Consider the following 17,567-nt stretch of genomic DNA (forward strand, 5'->3'; position numbering starts at 1 on the left):
AATAAACCATATGTATTTGGTATCGCCACGACCGTAACGACCGGAGGTATCAAAATATTATATTATTTATTGCACGCGGTGAACAGCGTAAAAAAAACCCGTAAAAAACGTTACCAGAGTTTCTGTTTTTTAGTCACTTTGCCCTACAAATATTACAATAAAAAGTGATCAAAAAGTCGCACGTATCCAAAAATGGTACCTATAAAAACTATAGCTCGTCCCGCAAAAAACAAGCCCTCATACAACTCCGTTGACAAAAAAATTAAAACGTTATGGTTCTCACAACTTGGCGACAGAAAAAATACATTCTTTTTACAAAAGTAATTTTATTGTGCAAAAAGTTGTAAAACATAAAAAAGTTCTATAAATGAGGTATCGCCGGAATCGTACTGACCCGCAGAATAAAGGTAACATGTAGTTTATAATGCGTGGTGAACTCTGTATAAAAAAAAAACCAAAAAAAGCTGTGCCAGAATTGCGTTTTTTGGTTTACCTGGCATCCCAAAAAATAGGATAAAAGGTGATCAAAAAGTCACATGTACCCCAAAATGGTACCAATAATAACTACAGCTCGTCCCGCAACAAACCAGCCCTCATACCGCTACGTCTATGAAAAATAAAATTAGTTATGGCTCCAATAAGTCAGGAAATAAAAAAATATGCAGTTGTGCCCGAGGAGAACATTTCTTCTGTTTCAAGAGGCGATTTATCAAGGACCTAAAATTAGGGAACCAGGAAGGGAGGGCCCAATCATATCCGATGGAAGCGACGGTGCCCGTATTATACCAGGATAATACTTTCCCAGCAAAATTCCCCAAACTACAAAGGCGCGGAGTGTGGACCAAAAGGGGGATAAGAAATGACACCATTTATCAGTGCGACACCGGCCTGTGCAGAAAGGATTGCTTCACAGCGTAACACACATCTATGGATTATTTTTATTTTTTTATTGCCCAGAAACCAATCCAGCAACATCTGCACTCCAAATGGCGGTCCTTCCCTTCTGAGCCCTGCCGTTTGCCCAAACAGCAGTTTATGACCACATATGGGGTATTGCCGTACTCGGGAGAAATAGCTTTACAAATGTTGGGTTCTTTTTTTCCTTTATTTGTTGAGAAAATGAAAAAATTTGCGCTAAAGCTACGTCTTATTGAAGAAAAAGGACTGTTTTTATTTTCACTGCCTAATTCTAATAAATTCTATGAAACATCTGTGGGGTCAAAATGCTCACTACACCCCTAGATGCATTCTTCAAGAGGTGTAGTTTCCTAAATGGAGTCCCTTTTTGGGCGTTTTCATTGTTTTGTCCCCTCAGGGGCTTTGCAAATGTGACCTGGCCTCCGCAAATCATTCCTGCTAAATGTGATCTCAAAAAGTCAAATAGTGCTCTTTCCCTTCTAAGCCCTGCCGTGTGTCCAAACAGCCGTTTATTACCACATGTGGGGTATTGTTTTACTCGGGAGAAATTGCTTTACAAATTTTGTGGTGCTTTTTCTCCTTTAGTCCTTCTGGAAATGAGAAAAAATTAGCTAAACCTACATTTTCTTTGAAAAAATGTAGATTATTATTTTCAGGGCCTACTTCCAATAATTTCTGCAAAAAAACTGTGGTGTCAAATCGCTCACTATACCCCTAGATAATTTCCTCAATGGGTGTTGTTTCCAAAATGGGGTCACTTGTGGGGGGTTTCCACTGTTTTGTCCCCTCAGGGGCTTTGTAAATGTAACATGGCCTCCGCAAACCATTCCTGCTAAATTTGAGTTCCAAAAGCCAAATGGCGCTCTTTCCCTTCTCAGCCTCGCCGTGTGTCCAAACAGCCGTTTATTACCACATGTGGGGTACTGTTTTACTCGGGAGAAATTTCTTTACAAATTTTATGGTGATTTTTCTCCTTTAGTCCTTGTGGAAATGAAAAAAAATTAGCTAAACCTACATTTTATTTGAAAAAATGTAGATTTTCATTTTCACAGCCTACTTGCAAAAATTTCTGCAAAAAACCTGTGGGGTCAAAATGCTCACTATACCCCTAGATAATTTCCTCAAGGGGTATAGTTTCCAAAATGGGGTCACTTGTTTGGGGTTTTCACTGTTTTGTCCCCTCAGGGGCTTTGTAAATGTGACATGGCCTCCGCAAACCATTCCTGCTAAATGTGAACTCCAAAAGCCAAATGGCGCTCTTTCCCTTCTCAGCCACGCCGTGTCTCTAAACAACCGTTTATTACCACATGTGAGGTATTGTTTTACTCGGGAGAAATTGCTTTACAAATTTTGCGGTGCTTTTTCTCCTTTAGTCCTTGTGGAAATGAGAAAAAAAATCGCTAAACCTACATTTTCTTTGAAGAAATGTTGATTTTAATTTTCACGGCCTACTTCCAATAATTTCTGTAAAAAACCTGTGCGGTGAAAATGCTCACTACACCCCTAGATAATTTCCTTGAGGTGTCTAGTTTCCCAGATGGGGTCACTTTTGGGGGATTTTGACTGTTTTGGCACCGCAAGAGCCCTTCAAACCTGACATGGTGCCTAAAATATATTCTAACAAAAATAAGGCCCCAAAATCCACTAGGTGCTCCTTTGCTTCTGAGGCCGGTGTTTCAGTCCAGTAGCACGCTACGGCCACATGTGGGATATTTCCTAAAACTGCAAAAACTGGGCAACAAATATTGAGTTGCATTTCTCTGGTAAAACCTTCTGTGTTATAAAAAAAATTGTATTAAAAATGTATTTCTGCAGAAAAATATGAAATTTGTAAATTTCACCTCTACTTTGCTTTAATTCCTGTGAAATGTTTAAAGGGTTAAGACATTTTCTAAATGCTGTTTTGAATACTTTGAGGGGTGAAGTTTTTAAAATGGGGTGACTTTTTTGGGGTTTCTAATATATAAGGCCCTCAAAACCACTTCACAACTGAACTGGCCCCTGTAAAAATAGCCTTTTGAAATTTTCTTGAAAATGTGAGAAATTGCTGCTAAAGTTCTAAGCCTTGTGAGGTCATAGAAAAATAAAAGGATGTTCAAAAAACGATGCCAATCTAAAGTAGACATATGGGGGATGTTAATTAGCAACAATTTTGTGTATTATAACTGCCTGTCTTACAAGCAGATACATTTAAATTGAGAAAAATGCTAATTTTTGCAATTTTTCGCTAAATTTTGGTGTTTTTCACAATTAAATACTGAACATATCGAGCAAATTTTGCCAGTAACATAAAGTCCAATGTGTCACGAGAAAACAATCTCAGAATCGCTTGGATAGGTGAAAGCATTCCGGAGTTATTACCACATAAAGTGACACATGTCAGATTTGAAAAATGAGGCTCTGTCAGGAAGGTCAAAAGTGGCTAAAGAGGGAAGGGGTTAACAATGTATAGAGTGTATTTCTGATTAATTTAATGTTATCTTCATTGAAAAAAACTGTGCTTTTCTTTCAAAAATAAGGAAATTTCTAAGTGACCCTAAACTTTTGACCGGTAGTGTGTGTGTGTGTGTGTGTGTGTGTGTGTATGTGTGTATGTATGTATGTGTATATATATATATATATATATATTACAAAATATGCAAATCACGTCAGATGAAGATCTTCACAATGCACCAAGCACCACCACCGGGATCATAGGTAAAGAACACAGCAGTATAAATAAATTTAGAACCACACAGTTGTTTTGAAGGAAAGACCCATAATCTGTCTATAGATGACATCACTGCTTAGATGACATAACTCCAAATGGTCATAGCTGCCTTATAACAATACATAGGAAGCTCCTCATTGCGCTGCCCTACTCTAGCAGGCATCTGGCAGGAGAACTCTGGCCCACAGCACGCAGTAAAACGCTGTTAAAGTAGTGTCATCTAAAAAGAATTCTAATTCTGGTCAGGAGCATCTACACATTTTGGCTAAAGTTTTTCATTCTTATGACTTGCGTTGCTTTTAAATTATATCTACCTCTCCAGCGATATTAGCCAGTTGACTTCCGTGACAAATTCTCCCACAGTTGGTGGGCTTTCAATAAGCCAGTATTTCACAATGAACTATCTTGCCAAATAAAGCAATTGTGATACAGCCAATTTATGCTGTGCTTTTAATAGGAAACATAGTGTATGATCACAGGGGCATAGCTATGGGGTACTATCTGGCATTTGCTCAGGGCGCAGAATGTGGAGGAGGCACAGCATCTTGAATTATTAGATAAGGCATACGTTACCCTCCTCGTTTCGGCTCTTTTTCAGCTTCGGGTCCTGATGCTGTCCAGCAACAGGATGTAGTCTTCAGAGGCGCACTGGACGGCGTCAGGACCCAGAGGAGTGGCGCTAGAGCTGGGCAAGAGTGAGGATGCTAAGTATATACTCTAGTCTGGGGTCTAATGTTTTTATTTTTGTCTGATCCGGGGCTCTCTAGTCTGAAATTTTTTGTAGGGGAGTCCTGTGTCTGAATATATTTAGGGGTTTATACAGGAGTCTGATATTAATATAGTGATCTGTTCTGGGGTCTTATATTCTTATAGGGGTCCGATATTAATAAAGGGGTATGATCTGGGGTCTGATATTAATATAGGGGTATGGTCTAGGGGTCTGAAATTAATATAGGGGGCTGGTCTGGTGTGTCATATTCATATAGGGGGTCTGAATATATTTAGGGGGTCTGGTCTAGTATCTGAAAATAAATTAGGGGTCTACGGTCTCATTTATTTTTTGGTCTAATCTGAGGTCTGATTTTTTTTTGGTCTAATCTGGGGTTTTATTTAGGGGTCAGAATTAATTTAGGGGTATGATCTGGGGTCTGAAAACCATTTGGGGGTCTCGTCTGTGGTCTGAAGTAATGTAAGGATCAGGTCTTAATTGATTGTTTTTTCTGGGATCTGGTATAGCGGTACTATTTATGTGTACAGTATAGTGTACGGTTTATGTGTGTTACATGTGTGCAGCACTATTTGTGTTGATGTCAATCCTAATTGTAACTGTAGTCCTTCCTCTGTGAATCCATTTTAACGCTTTAGTGTAACTTTGCATTACCACATCTAAATTGTATGTATGTGTATATATACTAGTCCTTCTCAATGAATTAGAGTAATAATAATCTTTATTTATATAGCGCCAACATATTATGCAGCACTTTACAATTTAGAGGGAACATAAACAGACAATATCAGACATTACATAGGGACAAAGCTGATTTAGTAAATTTTACATTTCATTTGGAAATCAAGGTCCCAGAGTCTGGAGGAAGAGGGGAGAAGCGTCAATCCAAGTTGCTTGCGGTCCAGTGTGAAGTTTCCACAGTCAGTGATGGTTTGGGGAGCCATGTCATCTGCTGGTGTTGGTCCGCTGTGTTATATCAAGTCCAGAGTCAACGCAGCCGTCTAGCAGGAAATTTTAGCGCTTTTCATGCTTCCCACTGCTGACAAGCTTTGTGGAGATGCTGATTTCATTTTCCAGCAGGACTTGGCACCTGCCCACACTGCCAAATGTACCAATACCTGGTTTAATAACCACAGTATCACTGTGCTTGATTGGCCAGCAAACTCGCCTGACCTAGACCCCTTAGAGAATCTATAGGGTATTGTCAAGAGGAAGATGAGAGACACCAGACCCAACAATGCAGACGAGCTGAAGGCCGCTATCAAAGCAACCTGGGCTTCCATAACACCTCAGCAGTACCACAGGCTGATCGCCTCCATGCCACGCCGCATTGATGCAGTAATTCATGCAAAAGGAGCCACGACCAAGTATTGACTGCATATGGTGTGAATAAATTCAGTAGGCCAACATTTCGGTATTAAAAATAATTTTTGAAATTGGGCTCATTTAATATTCTAATTTTCTGAAATACAAAATTTTGGGTTTTCATTAACTCTTCACCATAATCTTCAACATTAAAAGAAAAAAATGCTGGAAATAGATCACTCTGTGTGTAATGCATCTATATAATATGAGTTTCACTTTTATACTGAAATAAAAATGTACTTTTTGATGATATTCAAATTCATTGAGAAGGTCAAGTGTGTGTGTGGGGGGGGGGGGCGGTAGTACACCGAATCTTTTTCTCAGGTGAAGGAAAGCCTAGCTCCAGCTCTGATGATCATAGTGCTGGGGGTACGTTTATGTTTGAGTAGGGGGTGCTTAGCTCTGAATTAAAACATACAGTACTTGAGATATTATGTAATGTAGTAGCAGAGCAAGTGATAATCCTCTAAATGAGCTGTTTCTACCTAATGTAAAGTTTTCTAGGCTTCTTTGGAAGACCTGCCTGATTTAATGTGATTTATGTAGTGTGTGTTATAAGTATTAAGTGTTCATTTTCACATAAGTAATAGAAGTGTCTTTGTCTTTTTAGGTATTCCAATGCTGAAGATTGTGTTTGCGGGATACGAGCATCTCTCATTAATATCTGTTCCCTTGTTGATTTATCACCCGGCTCAGATTCTTCTTGGGAGTGTATTAGTGCCAACAATAAAATCCTGGATGCTTTCCAGACAAAAGGTAATGTTCAAGGTTCTAGTCACAGTATCAATCTCATCAACTTAACAACATGTTGCTCCTCAAAATTCTTAGTTCTCATTCCATTTAAAAATAAAGAAGTTAATTTCAAATGTGCAGTGGAAGCTCCAAGTTATGCGCCAGTCAGACAGCTTCGATGTAGATGAAACCTGGTCTTTGTTTTACTGCTGATTTACACATTCAGTCATTTACCTCCAGTTTCATGGTATTATTTTGCCTCATCTTCCTTTATCCAATTTGAAGCCAATTATTCATTTTTACTTTCACACTTCTGCTCATTAAAACTATTTCTATTCTATACTCGACCACGTCGGGGCAAATAATGTGGGAGCCAAAGTTTTAATTCCTTTTAAAAAATCTAATAAAAGATTTAACTTAAGGATGAAAAATCGAGGCACATTCCCATGGCCATACTTCTGGTCTATATTCTTGTCCATGATTTTTCATTTAAAAAGGAATTGGATCTCACAAGAGGGAAAAAAAAATTCAAATATTTGTTTGATGTTTAGCCCAAAGAACCAGTCAGAAACCCAAAGAGCTTTTTCAGTTTTGCCTCTAGAAATTCTGACCGTGCTTTTTTTATTTTTACTTTGGTATAGCAGTATGAGAGCTTTATGTCATTTCTGTTGGCCCCATTTTGGAGCTTACTATTTAATTTATCAAAAATAAAAGCAATTTGGCCCAAATTTCTTTTCTTTTTTACTGTTAATTATATTTACTTGTTTTAAAAAAAATATATATTGGTCTTCTTTACATAGTATTAGTATATGCCTAAATAAATCTAGGGATGCCCTAACAGCCATCAATGCTACAAGACAGCCCTAGAGTCCTTCAATGTATGCAGTGATCAGTATTGATCGCGGCATACATGGGGTTACAGGGCAAAGATCAAATGTTTCTCTGAGCAGGAGTGCTGCTATGATTGGTAGCCGCACTCCCGCCCTTCATCATGTGGGCACAGCAATTTTTTTAATTTAATTTATTTATAGTCCCATTTTCAGGAATGTTGAATACATCACTATATAAATACATTTTAAATAGAAATAGACTTTAACGATGAATTGAAGGTCTTATTGAGCCATAGGAACAAGGTTCTTTTCTGTCTTTTTGTGCTTTATAAAACAATGACGTACTCTTGAACTAACATAGTGTCTGACTTAATAAAGGAACTTTTTGAGAAGTCTTTTGATGCTTTCAAAGTCAGTGGAGAAAATAAATACTTCCTCTCCTCTTATACAAAAGAGAATGTTTTGAAATCTATTTTACGTTCCCCAGTAATTAAGTCAATCACAAACAATTTCTCACTGTCATATTGTAATATTTTTTTGCCCCCTGTGGCTTCTTGAAAACAACGATGACACCTATGCCGACTGTTAATGTGGGACTGACGTTAAATATTCAGAACCTTGGATTCTGCATTTCTACTTTTGGAGTGTGACTGAAATCTCAAAGTAGAGAAAGTCATTGTGCAAAAAAATCCTTAGAAGTGATTGTTTACTAATGCCAGACTTTATCAAGAAAGTACCGTTTTTATTTGACATAGCAAAAGGCTATGTTACATTGTCATTGTAAAAGTGCTACTTTTATTTCTAGACATCGAAGCTGCCTTATTTCAGTGCATCTACATCATATACAGAGACTATTTTTCCACCCTTCTTTTCACTCTTTCTTCTTTACAGAGGTCCAGTAGCTTATACCAAATGCGACACAGCTGCAGGAAAATTTTTGGGATATAAATTTGGCACGTTACTAACAAATTGTGCCATTTTTGTAGCCAAAAACCTATCGGCAAAATGATACTTTACTTAAGTGCTGTACAATATGGGGCACATTTAGATAAAGTAACAACAGTATAGTGACAGACAATAGATTAAACAAAGTTTCTCCCAAACTCCAACTCTCCTTATGATTTCTGAGTCCCAGTAATAATGGCATTAAATACATACCATGCATATTTTGTAACTTGGGACAACTAATGGTGATCAGATGTGTCATCTGTAGTTTTCCATAGGACTGCTGGTAAACCTATGTTATCTGGAGTTATCACAATGCGCAAATGATGCACCCCAACAAGCACAATGGGGTGTCTGGTTGAGAAAACCACCTTTCAAATACCCTATTAGGGAATTCTGAGTCAATATAGGGGGTCCGCAGTTTACAAGCCTCAACAATTAGCCAGAGCGAAGAGTGACTACAAAGAGCATCTCTTGTTCTGGAAAACTCAACACATCCGTGTATTACACAGACCGCATATTGATTTAAGTGGGAACTGTGTAATGCTTCATTTACCCAGAGATGGCGCTGCAGGGAAATTAAACACTTGCTGTCAGGTTCCCACACGGATTACTACTGTTCACTGGATGTTCTGCAGCCATACATCCTGTGATCAGATTATTGTCTGTGGACCCACCTAACAAAGAGATTGTCTAAAGTGGACAACTGCTTTAAATGACAAATTCAGCTCTGCTGCTTTCGTATACATATACTAAGCACATAGTTGATACATACAATACATTTGTATTTTATGACAATCGGTACAAGAAACAATATTGCAAATATATTTAACCATTGGATTGTCAATGGATATTGATATTCCTTGTATAATATAAACACCTTCCTTTTCTAATAGGTTTCCATGTCTGATATTTCTTGTCTTTACATTTCAGGCCCTGAAGCTAACAAGGCAGCCTAAGGTCCCATTGTAACATCTGAAGAAAGACATGTAAATATGTACAATATTGTACATACAGACATCACACAAAAAGACTTGTGTTTGGGAATGTTTGCTTCAAGGCATATTTTATTTTTTTAAATAAAGACCTGACTATCTAAGTGCCTTATGGATGCATTTGGCGATTATATAGTGTAAGAAGAAGCCATGTTGATGTCCTATCTCATCTTTGTATTTTTTTTATTTGGCAAATAAAGATCTCGAGAGCCCTTTTTTTCGTGAAAGCCTTCTTATAGTAAGACTTGAGCAGTGTTAAAAGCCGAGAGGACCAGCTAGCTCTCCTGACTTGTGTCTTAATAAATAATTGCATTTCTCAGTAAAAAAAAAAAAAAGAAGCCAATTCTGGAACACCTTTTCTTAAAACTCTGCATTTTGTCATTTCCTTATTATGAATACATTGACAATTGGGTGTTGCCATTCCCCTTATTAGTGGTAAATATTCCTACATAGTCGGACACCGTCCAATCAGTGTTGAGACACTATTGACAAGAGGAACGGTAATTCCCAGTTGGGAATTTATTCATACATTTCCAGGCAGAATAACAGAGGAACGGCACAACGCAAAGTTCTAAGAAAAGCTGTTCCAGAATGTTATTTAATTGGAAATTCAAATATTTACTAAACCAGACAGGTCAGTTAAAGCTGTCAGATCTTTTTCAATGCATTTTATGTATTCAAATAATTGCAATACAGTAATATTGCAGATGGGTAATTGTTACAAATTGCGCTGTGTAGATATATATAGTGACAATATAAATCATGCCTGTTATACTGTAGCTATTCTATGCAGTGAAGCAGTTTTATATGCATCCACATTTACATGTACTGAACTGGAGAACACCGTTCTGTTATTACTGTATAATACTTTGTTCATATAATAGATAAAATGGTTTTACTATAGACCGATCTCTCATCAACTATTTATAACCTTGCTGCCTATTACCATGTTCTCATAGTAAATGTTAGGCTCTCTTCACATCTGCGTGGTTATTTCCATTTTTCTGTTCTATCACAGGAATAACAGTAGCTGCGAATCAGTCACATCACGGACACCTATGACGCCTGATGGAACCCATTAACTTTAATGGGTTCTATCGGGTTTCCATCATGATTTCCGCCATTTTTCCCCACAAAATAGCACTGCTTGCTCCGCTATGCTGTGCAGGATTTTTGGCGGAATTTGCTGCGCAGATGTACAAGTGTAAAATATTCTAGACATTAATGTTACATCATACTTTATATCCTCAAAGCCTTTATAATCCGTGACCACATCTGTAAACCGATCTAGAAGTTTTAGCCTGCATAAAAACATACTACTCAAAACACACGATTTTTTTTTCTTTTTTGTACTTTTCAACCTAAATTTCTGGATTTTACATGGATTTCACCACGGAATATGCACTGAAATCCACGGTATAATTCATTGTGTGAACATAGCCCTCCGTTTAGAAAAGCTGTGAGCCTAGGCTACGGTTTACCTTTCTAATGCCTTAAAGGGAACCTGTCACCAGAATTTCACCTATTGAACTTCACTTATCCCTCACTGGCCGCTGCTATCAAAACTTCATTGCCATTATCCCCTCTCCTAAACTCCTCCCCCGACTGTAAATATCGGTCTGCAAACATTTTGCGCTTTTTATCGTAATAATCCGGCGTCCCTTTGTGCGCACACACCAGAAGAGGACATCAATGCACAAGCGCAGGATTTTGTGTGCTGGGGGAAGGCGACGAGCTGTCAATCAAAAGTAAGGAGGCCGGGGAAACGCGGAAAGACTTGAGGAATGAAAATATGACTTTTTTCAAACTAAGATTTGACTCTTTTCAAGAGAAGATCTGACTCTCTTCTGCTCATTAGCATACGGTGTGGGAACACTAAAAAGCTGAATACTAAAGCTACAGAGCCGACTAAGAAGACAATTCTAGGTTATATAGAAATGATCTTTCACCCACTACCACCAGGTATTGCTGGTTTAATAGGTGAAATGCTGGTGACAGGTTCCCTTCAATGCACACAACCGTAGTTTTCATCTGTAATTACAGATCGGGTGATTATGGATGAAATTGCGGACCCATTCATTTCTATAAGCCACAGACACCCTTTCGTATATTTAAGGATGTGTGTCCAAGCCGTAGAAATGATCCGCAAAATATAGAACATGTCCTATTCTTGTCCGCAATTGCGGCACAGACTTGCCCATAAAAGTCTATGGGTGCTTCTGCAATTGCGGACGGCTACGAATGTGCATCCGTATTTGCGGACAGTAAAAATCTTTACGGTCATGTACATGAGGCCTAAGGGTTTATTCAGACGAATGTATAATACGTCCGTGCAACGCGCGTGATTTTCACACGCCTCGCACGGACCTATGTTAGTCAATGGGGCCATTCAGACTGTCCGTGATTTTCACACAGCGTGTGTCCGCTGCGTAAAACTCACGATGTCCTATATTTGTGTGTTTTTCGCGCATCACGCACCCATTGAAGTCAAAGGGTGCGTGAAAGTCACGCGCAACACACGGAAGCATATAAACAGAGTGTCCTAATGATGGCTGCGCGAAAATCACGCAGCCACGCATCATACGCTGCTGACACACGGAGCTGTTATGGATCTTTTGCGCGCGCAAAACGCACACGCTTGTGTGAATCCGGCCTATGATTGAGATTACTTTTATTACATACTGAAAAATGTTTCTGCCTTTTTTAGAACTTTGCTAGTTTTATATAAATAAAGATTTATTTTTTTTGTATAATAAGTTCTGCAACCTCCTGATATACTTTCTAATTTAATTCCTCATATTTTTTATGATCTTTGATTGCTGTCTATGAATTTAATTATTCACACCATACTTTTCACATTTTAGGAGAGATTAAAGAAAGTGCTGTATGAAATTTGTTTAACCTTATGCCCTGCCCCCATCTATATAGCACCCCCCCCCCCAACCTACATCATTTGAGTCACAAATAGTGAATGTGACTTCATCACACCCCAAAAGGAATACAGATCAGACCCCTTAAATAAATCCAGACCCCTGAAGTAATACAGACCTCAGACCATATGTGTAGATATGCACCTCTCCCTATTCTTGCAGTTCTCTTCACTCTCAGGGGAAAGTTAACCCTTTCAGGACCAAGCTCATTTTGGCCTTCAGGACCAGCCCCATTTTTTCAAATCTGACGTGTCAATTTATGTGGTAATAACTCTGGAATGCTTCTGCCTATCCAAGCGATTCTGAGATTGTTTTCTCGTGAAATATTGTACTTTATGTTAGTAGAAAAATTTGGTCAATAAATTCATTGCTTATTTGTGAAAAACACCAAAATTTTGAGAAAATTGGCAAAAATTATGATTTTTCTCATTTTAAATGTATCTGCTTGTACAACCGATAGTAATACCACACAAAATAGTTACTATTTCACATATTCCATATGTCTACTTTATATTTGCATAATTTTTTGAACATTATTTTTTTTTTCTAGGACGTTACAAGGCTTAGAACTTTAGCAGCAATTTCTCACATTTTCAAGAAAATTTCAAAAGGCTATTTTTCAAGGACCAGTTCAGTTCTGAAGTGGCTTTGAGGGCCTTATGTACTAGATAGACCCCATAAATCACCCCATATTAAAACTGCACCCCTCAAAGTATTAAAAACAGCATTCAGAAAGTTTCTTAACCCTTCACAGGAATTAAAGCAAAATAGAGGGGAAATTTACAAATGTTATTTTTTTTGCTGAAATTAATTTGTAGTACATTTTCTTCTATAACACAGAAGGTTTTACCAGAGAAACGCATCTCAATATTTATTGCCCAGATTCTGCAGAAATATCTCACATGTGGCTCTAGTGTGGTAATGGACTAAAACACAGGCCTCAGAAGCAAAAGAGCACCTAGTTGATTTTGGGCCCTCCTTTTTTTTTTAGAATCTATTTTAGGCACCATGTCCGAAGAGGTCTTGTGCGGCCAAAACAGTGAAAATTACCCAAAAGTGACACGGTTTTGGAAACTACACACCTCAAGGAATTTATCTAGGGGTATAGTTAGCATCTTGGCCCCACAGATCTTTTGCTATATCCATTGGAGTTTGCCTCTGAAAGTGAAAATCTACTTCTTTTATGAAAAAATATTTTAAAAAAATATTTGCAAGGAATAAAGAATAAAAAGCACCCCAAAACGTGTAAAGCTACTTCTCCCAATTACGGCAATACCCCATATGTGGTACTAAACTGCTGTTTAGACCCACGGCAGAGCTCAGAAGGGAAGGAGCACCATTTGGATTTCAGAGCGCAGATTTTGCTGAATTGATTTTCAGTGCCATGTCGCGTTTGGACATAGAGCGAATTATGTAGTGAAATAGTGTGGTGAAGGAACAGAATTTTTTCCAGATTTTATGGTAGAACTTTGAAGTTACCTCATTATGGCTTAAAAGAAAGGTTGAGATGACCTTTTCTGAAATCCCATGTTTTCTCAGGGTTTGCCTTTCAGGATCCATGCTGATAGATTTAGAGTCTCCACTTCTTGATAAAATGCAGGTCCCTTTTTACCGGGAGTATGATAGGGTCTTCCAATGCCAACGGGCTCAGGTTTGGAAACCAGCTCCTCTTTAGCCAGGTATGGAAGAATTATAATTAGGTTAGTTAACTCCTCTTGAGCCTTCCTTAATACTTATGGAATTAGAGGGAATGGAGGAAACGCGTAAGCCAGCTTCATGTCCCACTGATAGGACAACACATCTACTCTTACTGGTAAACAAGAGAAAAAGAGAGTCCATACATATCAACATATGAAAGAATTAAACATCTTTATTGATAACATAAAATACACTGAATGACATAGACAGAGAATCTAAAATAAATCCTAGTACGGATCACATATGTATACATTGATAGCAGTATATATGTATAATACACTGATGGTATGCACAATTACTGTGGCTCAATGTAGCTCCAACATAGGGTGCATCAAAATAGGAGTCATTTGAAGTGTAAGCTGTGCAAAGAGGGACAATATGCCTAACTCAAAAAGGCCTGTAATAACTCAAAAGTGATTGGTGCCTTGGAAAAACGGCATAAAGCCAAGTTTAAGTCCGATAGATGCACTTACCCATATATCGGAGATTGAGTGTGACCCAGCGGTATAGAAGAGCGTGTCTACTCTTACTGGGTTGTCTCTGGAGTTTAGGGAAAAAAACTGTATCTACCTGAGTATTTTGTTTGGTGGCAAATAGATCCACTTGAGGAAGACCCCATTTCTGGGTTAGAGATTGAAAGATTTTTTTTGTTCAAAGACCATTCTCCTGGATTGATTTTCTTCCGGCTCAGAAAGTCGGCTGATCTATATTTTCTGTGCCCTTTTAAGTGGACTGCTGATACGGACAGGACATTTTCCTCTGCCCAGCTGAAAATTTGGGCAGAGAGAGCTTGGAGATGAGCATGTCTTGTTCCCCCTTTGTGACGAAGAAAGGATACTGCTCTGATGTTGTCTGACAATATCCTTATATGTTTCCCTTTTACTAGTGGTTTACTAGTGGTTGAGCTTGCTTGAGGGTTTCCGAAACTGCTCTCAGTTCCCTGTAGTTTGAAGACATCTTTCCTATTTGCGGAGACCAGAAGTCTTGGAAGTGTTTGTCTTGAATTATAGACCCCCAACCTTGTTTGCTGGCGTCTGTGGTGACTACCACGTATGGAGAAAACTTCCATGGAACTCCTCTGTTTAGGTAGTTTAAAGACACCCACCAGAGGAGTGATGTCTTCACTGACCCGGGAATCAATATTTTAGAATTTAGGGACACTTGTTTATAATCCCACTGGGATAGAATCAGATTTTGTAATTTTCGAGAGTGGAATTGGCTCCACGGGATGGATTGGATACAGGATGTCATCAAACCCAGGATCCGCATCCCCTCTCTTACCGAACAGCTGTTTTTCATCAAAAACTTCCTGATCTCGTTTTGTAGGTGAAGTTGTTTTCCCTTTGGTAGAAAGGAATATTGAAGGGAATAGTCCAATAGAACTCCAAGAAATATTTTTTTTTTGGGGGAGAAAGATTTGATTTCTTGAAGTTTATCAACCAACCCAAACTTTGTAGAAGGGTCAGTACTTGGGTTTGTTTACTTCTTAGGATGGATGGGGTATCTGCCACTAGAAGAAAGTCATCTAGATATGGAATGATAATCACATTTTGCTTCCTTAGAAACACCATAACTTCTGCAATAATCTTCATAAACGCCCTAGGGGAGATTCCGAAAGGGAGACCAACAAAATTGGTAATGAAGAATAGAGGCTCCATCTTGGATTGCAAATCTCAGATATTTTTTATATAAAGGGTGGATCGGGATGTGATAATAGGCTTTTTTTAAGATCTATTGTACACATTGATGCCCCTTGATTTATTAGTGAAGTAGTAGTTCGGAAGGAATCCATCTTGACCTTCCGATATTTTACCCCCTTGTTTAAACCTTTGGGGTTGATGATCGTCCTGCAGGGATCCGTTCAGCTTTTTTATCAAGAAAATTTTTGAATGAGGACCTGTTGAAGATTTTTCGATTGGTACGAAGTTACCTGAAATCTTTCTGACGCTAGAAAGGAAAATTCTATTTTGTATCCCTCTTTTATAATTCATAGCACCCAAGGATTCTGGGATATCGTGATCCACTCTCTGCGAAAGTGTAGAAGTCTTCCCTCCCACACGCCTGGTGTCATTGTTTTGTGGGTTGGAATGAATTTTTGGGGTTGAGAAGAAATCCTCGACCTCTTCCCCCTTTGGGTTAACTCCAGCGATCAGACTTCCCTTTACCTCTATAGCCCGGTTGTAGATGAAATCTTCGAAACTGAGGCGTCCTTTTTGGTTTCTCTTTTGGAAACCCTTTCTTTTTATCAGATGCGTTCTCTAAGATATTATCAAGGAGTGGTCCGAATATCAAGGATCCTGAGAAAGGGATAGAACACTAACTATGTTTTGATTTTGTGTCCCCCGTTCATGTCTTGAGTCACAATGCTCTTCTATCGGTGTTGGATAGGGCCCCATTTCTGCCAGATAACCTGACCGACTCAGCTGATCCATCTACCAAAGACCTGTTGCCATTTTAAGTAGAGGAAGAGTTTCTAGAATGTCTTCTCTAGCAGTCTTCATTATCAAATGGTTTTATAATTGAGTTAACCATATGAACATTGATCTTGCTACAGATGTAGCCGCAATGTTGGTTGAGACTAAGGCGGGTGAAGACTCCCACGTTCTCTTTAGAGGACCGTCTGCCTTACGGTCCATAGGATCTTTTAACGGTGATGAATCTTCAAAGGGGATTGCCGTCTTTTTTGCTACTCTTGCGACCGGGATGTCTACTTTTGGAATTTCATCCCAGGATTTTGTATCTTCGGCGTCAAAGAGAAGTCTATTATTAAATTCTTTTTTCTGAGTCCTCCCACTTTTGTTTTCCTTTCCGTAAGGCCTCCAAACATTTAGTCTTGAATGGAACGGGGTTGATCTTCATCCTCAATACCCATGGTTTCTCTAATCGCTTGTATCAAGGTATCTGTAATTTCTGAAGAGAAATAAAACTTCCTTTCATGAGCGGATGAGGATGACTGAATCTGATCCTCTCTCTCTTCCAGTTCACCTTCAGACAGATTAACACATTCCTGCTCTGATTCTTGAGTCTGGGGAGCCCACTTCTGACCCACTTCTAGGTCTTATTGCCTGGGACACAGATGGAGTATCTCGAGGTGGTATAAAAGAGGCCACTGACTGTTTTACTTCACGTTTTATCGTTTTCAATTCGGACGTAAATGAAGGTTGTTCTTCCTTCAATAATTTTACAATGTGATCCTGGCATAATTGCTTTTTATGCGTATCCCACAGTTTTTTTCCCGCAGGTAGAATATTAAACGATTTAAACTTCTTTTTTTTAGGTCTGTTTGCCTCAGAGAGGGCTCTTTTTCCTAAAAACGATAAAGAGGGGAGGGAGGTAAAATACCTATATAATTAGTAAGTGGGTATACCTTTAAATCCGCTGGAGGACTCACATGACTCTCGGACATATCTGGAATACCATCCGGTCGAGAAGGATCCATATTACACAGAGGATAAGGATAAACTCCAATCAATCCTGTAGATAAGTATTAGCAGACATATACTAATAGTATATCAGTGTGCTTACCTGTGTATGTCCCGTTTTTATAGCTGGGAAGATTTGAATTTCCCGCTGTCCTCCCAAGATGGCCGCGGACCTGAAGTGGTATGATTGAGGAAGGGAAAGGGGGAAGAAAGTATGTGATCTGTAATTAAGAGTTAACTTTTATTGGTATGCATTAAATGAACAATTAAGCTAAAAGTCCAATGGTGCACCAAG

At 38.6% G+C, this 17,567-nt stretch overlaps 1 protein-coding gene across 1 annotated transcript in view; it reads left to right on the top strand.

Moving 5' to 3' along the window:
- SLC10A7 (solute carrier family 10 member 7) overlaps nucleotides 1-9,434 on the top strand; it is a 209,357-nt gene extending 199,923 nt beyond the window's left edge. Inside the window, exons 11-12 of the mRNA XM_075860377.1 lie at nucleotides 6,331-6,476; nucleotides 9,161-9,434. Of these exons, the coding sequence (XP_075716492.1) occupies nucleotides 6,331-6,476; nucleotides 9,161-9,199 (185 nt within the window). The 3' untranslated portion in view covers nucleotides 9,200-9,434. The remainder of the gene's footprint in view (nucleotides 1-6,330; nucleotides 6,477-9,160) is intronic.
- Nucleotides 9,435-17,567: the final 8,133 nt, after the last annotated feature.

Source organism: Rhinoderma darwinii, chromosome 1 (genome assembly GCF_050947455.1).
Source record: "Rhinoderma darwinii isolate aRhiDar2 chromosome 1, aRhiDar2.hap1, whole genome shotgun sequence".
Lineage (NCBI taxonomy): Eukaryota > Metazoa > Chordata > Amphibia > Anura > Rhinodermatidae > Rhinoderma > Rhinoderma darwinii.